At 44.8% G+C, this 7,333-nt stretch overlaps 2 protein-coding genes across 2 annotated transcripts in view; one reads left to right on the forward strand and one right to left on the reverse strand.

The window, feature by feature from the left end:
• Positions 1-87: 87 nt before the first annotated feature.
• Positions 88-5,281, forward strand: LOC110503486 (lipase member I). Its single transcript, XM_036962185.1, has 8 exons — positions 88-303; positions 404-505; positions 621-728; positions 1,165-1,332; positions 1,478-1,570; positions 1,680-1,791; positions 4,846-5,031; positions 5,189-5,281. Exons 1-8 carry the CDS (start codon positions 171-173, stop codon positions 5,265-5,267), a joined length of 981 nt encoding a protein of 326 aa, XP_036818080.1. The 5' UTR covers positions 88-170; the 3' UTR covers positions 5,268-5,281.
• A 114-nt stretch (positions 5,282-5,395) lies between these two features.
• Positions 5,396-7,333, reverse strand: part of st14a (ST14 transmembrane serine protease matriptase a) — a 16,600-nt gene continuing 14,662 nt past the window's right edge. Inside the window, exons 8-10 of the mRNA XM_036962186.1 lie at positions 7,233-7,333; positions 6,903-7,039; positions 5,396-6,796 (exon numbers count right to left, since the gene is read on the reverse strand). The exon at positions 7,233-7,333 is cut by the window's right edge and continues 171 nt beyond it. Coding sequence (XP_036818081.1) covers positions 6,638-6,796; positions 6,903-7,039; positions 7,233-7,333 — 397 coding nt within the window. The 3' untranslated portion in view covers positions 5,396-6,637. The remainder of the gene's footprint in view (positions 6,797-6,902; positions 7,040-7,232) is intronic.

The following is a 7,333-nucleotide window of genomic DNA, read 5'->3' on the forward strand; positions in this document are numbered from 1 at the left end:
AGTCCAACGCTCTAACCACTAGGCTACCCTGCCGCCCCTCCACTCTAACCACTAGGCTACCCTTCCGCCCCTCCACTCTAACCACTAGGCTACCCTGCCGCCCCTCCACTCTAACCACTAGGCTACCCTGCAGCCTCTACACTCTAACCACTAGGCTACCCTGCCACCCCATGTTGATGTTTATTCCCCAGGAGGACCAGGGCTCTTCTCCAGAGCTGTTCCACCTGGTAGGGTTTGGTGTTGGGGCCCATGTAGCTGGTGTGACCGGGGCCTGTTTGGAGGGAACAATTGGCAGGATCACAGGTACTGAGACGTAATATAGGGTTACATCTGGTAACAGATGAACCGACAGGTCAAATTGAGTGTTTTAAATAAATAAATGATGTGGTCTGATCCAACTCAGGCCTGGATCCGTTCTCACCGGTGTTTTCAGAGGCAGACAGCAGCCTGTCTCTGGATCACACTGATGCCCAGTACGTGGATGTGATTCACACCAACTTCAACCGTGAGGAACTCTACACATACCTAGTAAACCATGTAGTTACACCTAATAGCATAGTAGATTTATTTAGACATTTTGTATACCAATCACTAAATTCATTACCTGGTGTATTTTTCAGCCAATGAGCCGGTAGCTCCCCTGGGGGTTCCCAGACCGTTGGGTCATGTTGATTTCTACATTGGCAGAGGATATCAACTCCCTGGTTGTCCTCAGGCTCTCATGAAAAGTGTGTGACAGGTTTTTATTTTTTATTATCATCTAAAATATTATAACAAACATCATGCCTGGGGCCCATGTGACCTGACCAGGAAAAGCGGTGTCCTTTAGGCTATCTACTATAACACAGAGGTTGGGATGACTCATATATTTGAGGCAGTTCTGCAGGGTAGTCACTAGCTTGCACAGTCACAAAGTCATAGAATCTGATTTTCAACCTAACCTCAAAACACACTGCTAACTTTATACCTAACCTTAAAACACACTGCTAACTTTATACCTAACCTTAAATTAAGATCAAAAAACACATTTTTTTCTCATTAATTGTTAAGATATATAGCCATTTTGGACATTGCAGCTATCCCATGTACTGTGGACTGCTCAGTTCTGCCTCCAGGACAAGATTCAGCCCAATAAAGGTCAAGGTGCGTGTGGGTGTGTTCCAGGGGAGCAGTACTTGCTGTGCAGTCACCAACGGGCCTATAGGTTGTTCACCAGCTCCATCCGGTCCTCCTGCCCTCTCACAGCCTTCCCCTGCCAGGGAGTAGAGGACTTCCAGAGGGCTCTCTGTACACACTGTCACCACCCTGGCCTCAACATCTGCCCCCAGCTGGGTAAGAGACAAGATAATGTAGACAGCATAACTCTCTGACACACATTTCTCTCTCTCTCTGAACAAAGATGACTATTTCACACATGAAGAAACTGGCTGTTTTCATCATCAAGACACCATCAGCTATTGGTTCTTCTCTCCTATAGGCTACGACATCAGCTGGCTGCCTCCAGATCGACCAATCACCTTCCAGCCCCTGACCGCGGTCCTGGACATCACAGCAACGGACCCTTTCTGCGGTCAGAAACTCAGGACACACACTGACAGTGTCACACGGTTACCGTTCCTTCCTCTAGTGCAGGGACAGGAACGGGAACAGTTGGTTAACCTGCTTTATGACCCTTCTAGTGACGCCGTTCCTGTTGGAGGTGCACCTGGAGGGAAACACCTCGTTAGAAGCCCAGCTATTTATTCAGCTGAAGGGAGACGTCAGGAAAACACCTGTCATGTTGGTGTCCGGGTGAGACACTAGCATCTGGTTCTTAATTTCTTAAATGTCTGCATCTCAAATGGGACCCTATTCCCTATATGGTGCACTATATAACCCCATAGGGCCCTGGTCTAATGCTGTTTACTATATATCCCCATAGGGCCCTGGTCTAATGATGTATACTATATATCCCCATAGGGCCCTGGTCTAATGCTGTGTACTATATATATATATATATATATATATATCCCCATAGGGCTCTGGTCTAATGCTGTGTACTATATATATATATCCCCATAGGGCCCTGGTCTAATGCTGTGTACTATATATATATATATATATATATATATATATCCCCATAGGGCTCTGGTCTAATGCTGTGTACTATATATATATATATATATATATATATCCCCATAGGGCTCTGGTCTAATGCTGTGTACTATATATATATATCCCCATAGGGCCCTGGTCTAATGCTGTTTACTATATATCCCCATAGGGCACTGGTCTAATGCTGTTTACTATATATCCCCATAGGGCACTGGTCTAATGCTGTTTACTATATATCCCCATAGGGCCCTGGTCTAATGCTGTGTACTATATATCCCCATAGGGCCCTGGTCTAATGCTGTTTACTATATATCCCCATAGGGCCCTGGTCTAATGCTGTTTACTATATATCCCCATAGGGCACTGGTCTAATGCTGTGTACTATATATCCCCATAGGGCCCTGGTCTAATGCTGTTTACTATATATCCCCATAGGGCCCTGGTCTAATGCTGTGTACTATATATCCCCATAGGGCCCTGGTCTAATGCTGTTTACTATATATCCCCATAGGGCCCTGGTCTAATGCTGTTTACTATATATCCCCATAGGGCCCTGGTCTAATGCTGTTTACTATATATCCCCATAGGGCCCTGGTCTAATGCTGTTTACTATATATCCCCATAGGGCCCTGGTCTAATGCTGTTTACTATATATCCCCATAGGGCCCTGGTCTAATGCTGTTTACTATATATCCCCATAGGGCCCTGGTCTAATGCTGTTTACTATATATCCCCATAGGGTCCTGGTCTAATGCTGTTTACTATATATCCCCATAGGGCCCTGGTCTAATGCTGTTTACTATATATCCCCATAGGGCCCTGGTCTAATGCTGTGTACTATAGGGCCCTGGTCTAATGCTGTGTATTATATCTCCCCATAGGGCCCTGGTCTAATGCTGTGTACTATATATCCCCATAGGGCACTGGTCTAATGCTGTGTATTATATCTCCCCATAGGGCCCTGGTCTAATGCTGTGTACTATATATCCCCATAGGGCCCTGGTCTAATGCTGTGTACTATAGGGCCCTGGTCTAATGCTGTGTACTATATATCCCCATAGGGCCCTGGTCTAATGCTGTGTACTATAGGGCCCTGGTCTAATGCTGTGTACTATAGGGCCCTGGTCTAATGCTGTGTATTATATCTCCCCATAGGGCCCTGGTCTAATGCTGTGTACTATATATCCCCATAGGGCCCTGGTCTAATGCTGTATACTATATATCCCCATAGGGCCCTGGTCTAATGCTGTGTACTATAGGGCCCTGGTCTAATGCTGTGTACTATAGGGCCCTGGTCTAATGCTGTGTACTATAGGGCCCTGGTCTAATGCTGTGTACTATAGGGCCCTGGTCTAATGCTGTGTACTATAGGGCCCTGGTCTAATGCTGTGTACTATATATCCCCATAGGGCCCTGGTCTAATGCTGTGTACTATATATCCCCATAGGGCCCTGGTCTAATGCTGTGTACTATAGGGCCCTGGTCTAATGCTGTGTACTATATAGGGAACATGGTCTAATGCTGTGTACTATATAGGGAACATGGTCTAATGCTGTGTACTATATAGGGAACATGGTCTAATGCTGTGTACTATATAGGGCCCTGGTCTAATGCTGTGTACTATATAGGGCCCTGGTCTAATGCTGTGTACTATATAGGGAACATGGTCTAATGCTGTGTACTATATAGGGAACATGGTCTAATGCTGTGTACTATATAGGGCCCTGGTCTAATGCTGTGTACTATATAGGGAACATGGTCTAATGCTGTGTACTATATAGGGAACATGGTCTAATGCTGTGTACTATATAGGGAACATGGTCTAATGCTGTGTACTATATAGGGAACATGGTCTAATGCTGTGTACTATATAGGGAACATGGTCTAATGCTGTGTACTATATATCCCCATAGGGCCCTGGTCTAATACTGTTTACTATATATCCCCATAGGGCCCTGGTCTAATGCTGTATACTATATATCCCCATAGGGCCCTGGTCTAATGCTGTGTACTATAGGGCCCTGGTCTAATGCTGTTTACTATATATCCCCATAGGGCCCTGGTCTAATGCTGTTTACTATATATCCCCATAGGGCCCTGGTCTAATGCTGTGTACTATAGGGCCCTGGTCTAATGCTGTGTACTATAGGGCCCTGGTCTAATGCTGTGTACTATAGGGCCCTGGTCTAATGATGTGTACTATAGGGCCCTGGTCTAATGATGTGTACTATAGGGCCCTGGTCTAATGCTGTGTACTATAGGGCCCTGGTCTAATGCTGTGTACTATAGGGCCCTGGTCTAATGCTGTGTACTATAGGGCCCTGGTCTAATGCTGTGTACTATAGGGCCCTGGTCTAATACTGTTTACTATATATCCCCATAGGGCCCTGGTCTAATGCTGTATACTATATATCCCCATAGGGCCCTGGTCTAATGCTGTGTACTATATAGGGAACATGGTCTAATGCTGTGTACTATATAGGGCCCTGGTCTAATGCTGTGTACTATATAGGGAACATGGTCTAATGATGTGTACTATATAGGGAACATGGTCTAATGATGTGTACTATATAGGGAACATGGTCTAATGATGTGTACTATATAGGGAACATGGTCTAATGCTGTGTACTATATAGGGCCCTGGTCTAATGATGTGTACTATATAGGGAACATGGTGCTATTTGGGATGCAGCTAAAGCCTTTATCCGGTTGTCTTGCCGACTCTAACGTGCCGTTGACCGTTGTGTCCAGTCCTTCCCTGATGCAGTTTGAGTCTCATCAGATACACCAGTTCCTGGTTTCTGTACGTCACACTGTTCAGGAGTTCAGAACCATAGTACTTCACTTCTACTCTCAACGCCTCCTGTACTTGGCCTGGAGGAAGAGACGGATTCACATCAGTCATCTAGTCCTTGCACAACTACCCAGACACCAGGGGTAAATAGCATCACTACATCAACATGACACAGACGAAAAGTCAACTCTCCTTCCATTTGCTAAAAAAAGAACACGAAGGCCCTTTCCGGACCCCACCCGGGGTCGTCTGGGAGCGCGAGACTCAAACAAGGCTGTTTTTGTGTATTACATCCCACAGGCTAGTATCTTACAGGACCCGGAGTGTTACCGCAGTGGAGAATCACAGAGTGGAAGTGTATCTGCAGAAGGAAGAGTGAAGATGGACGGGAGGGGGGGGGGGGGACGGGGGGGGGGGGGGGGGACGGGGGGGGGGGGGGGGGGCTTAATGCTGTTCTGGGTAATCAGAATATAACCATTAAAACATACTGAAGAAAATACAAAAAAGTTGGTTGTTCATATTTATTTTAAACACTTATATATATAAAAAAAACAATTACAGTAAGTGGTTGATTTGATAAATGCTGGATAATGTTTTAATTTCTAAGTTAAATTCGATAATTTGTATTATGTCCTCAAAAAAAAATATGTTGTGAAATCAATGTATTTATATGCCCAATGCTAACCGAACAGACGATCTCTGATGAAGCTTTATTCTGAAATAAAAGCGTCGGACACAAATTAAATGAAAAATAAAGTTGGGAGGAGAGAAAAAAAAAAAAAGAAGAGCATCAAGGAATAAATCACATTTTTAAAAAACAAACAAATTATTCATCCTCATGTCGCATCAGGACTTCCTGGTATTTCAACAAAAAACTATTGTGTCAAATACCAAATCAGAGTAGATAGTGACCCCAGCTCCATACCGTCTGTTTGAGCCCTGTGTTCCAAATGGCACCCGGTTTCCATACATAGTGTACCACCTTAAAAAAAAAAAAACAGAGCCCTTATGGATCCTGGTCAAAAGTAGTGCACTTCATAGGGAATATGGCGCCATTCGGAATGCAAACCCCCCCCCCTTCATGAGTTCAAGGGCAACAAGTCAAAGAGTCTGAATTCACATTTAAGAGAAAGGTTCTAAAAGAGGACGTAAGAGAAAACAAACCTATGGGGAAAACGATTCAAAATCCAATGGCAAAACAAGCAACGGAACACATCGTCTCCTTGTGTACGCGCATGTAACAGTTTTTCTACAGTTACTCCTTAAAAATGTCCCAAATCCTACCTATGTAAAACATACCAGAAAATGTTGTGTGTATCCAATCCAAATGACTGATTGCAAATGGGCAAAACTAATATATCTAAAAACAATATTTTAAAAAAAAACGCACAAAATTTGACATTATTTACAATTCTTAAAAACACTTTCCCCACAAAACCACCTAGTCCTCCTCATCACAAAAAAATACACATTCAGACACCAGTCATTATAATAAACATTTAGACATGAAGGCATCTGCCTTTCAACAGAGAAAACCCAACCAACGGTCCCATAGTCCATCGATATGAAAGGGAGTGCATTGTGAGGCCTGAGATCAAAGCAGGTAAAATAGTTCATCGCTCCTGGATAATGGAAGGGAGAGGAGGAGGGTGTAGAGGGGCGAGTCCCGGCGAACCAGTAATCTGTACAGTACTGGCGTGTTCATCGGCCGGTTGTCCTCATCATTCCTAGTCGTTTCCCCGTGTCCAGTTACACGCCGGTCTTCTCCTTGATCCAGCCCCTGAACTTGGTGACGGTGCTGTAGATACCAGGCTTGTCCCTACGGGCACAGCCGTCACCCCAACTCACCACTCCAGCCAGGAACATACGACTAGTACCAGGACTGGACAGAGGCCCGCCAGAATCCCCCTGAGAGAGACAGTGTATGGTTATATATATATATCTCAGTACTACTGTTGACCAGAGCAGCCCTACATTATGGCCGGGTAGTTCATAGGGACAGAGAGTTCAGTACCTGACATGCGTCCACACCTCCAGTCAGCACACCAGCACACGTCATCCTGGAGGTGATCTGTCCTCCCATCAGGCGGTTGCACACAGTACTGTTGATGATACGGACCTGGGCCTTCTGCAGGATGGATGCACCAGAGCCTAACATACATACATCCAATGACACATTAGTTCTTATCACCATGCAGGAAATGGGCATTACAATTTAACATATTATAACATTGCTATTAAATAATTAAAACTACTCAGAAACAAACAAAAATATTATGCAGTATATAGTTATAATAACTAATGCTGCATAATGAAAACCGAGCCCATCCACAATCTCACTCACCTCCCTCTCGTGTGGCGCCCCAACCTGTGATCCAGACAGAGTTGCCCTGGGGGAAGGTGTGTTGTGGGGAGGGCAGACAGATGGGTCTGATGTAATCAGAG

This window comes from Oncorhynchus mykiss, chromosome 24 (genome assembly GCF_013265735.2).
Source record: "Oncorhynchus mykiss isolate Arlee chromosome 24, USDA_OmykA_1.1, whole genome shotgun sequence".
In the NCBI taxonomy this organism is placed as follows: Eukaryota; Metazoa; Chordata; class Actinopteri; order Salmoniformes; family Salmonidae; genus Oncorhynchus; species Oncorhynchus mykiss.

What these genes read in the sequence shown, in the direction of transcription:
- LOC110503486 (XM_036962185.1), top strand. Translation starts at nt 171, where the DNA reads ATGTTGATGTTTATTCCCCAGGAGGACCAGGGCTCTTCTCCAGAGCTG. An exon ending in AACAATTGGCAGGATCACAG is followed by an intron (nt 304 to 403) that starts GTACTGAGACGT and finishes GATCCAACTCAG; the next exon opens with GCCTGGATCCGTTCTCACCG. An exon ending in TCCTCAGGCTCTCATGAAAA is followed by an intron (nt 729 to 1,164) that starts GTGTGTGACAGG and finishes GGTGTGTTCCAG; the next exon opens with GGGAGCAGTACTTGCTGTGC.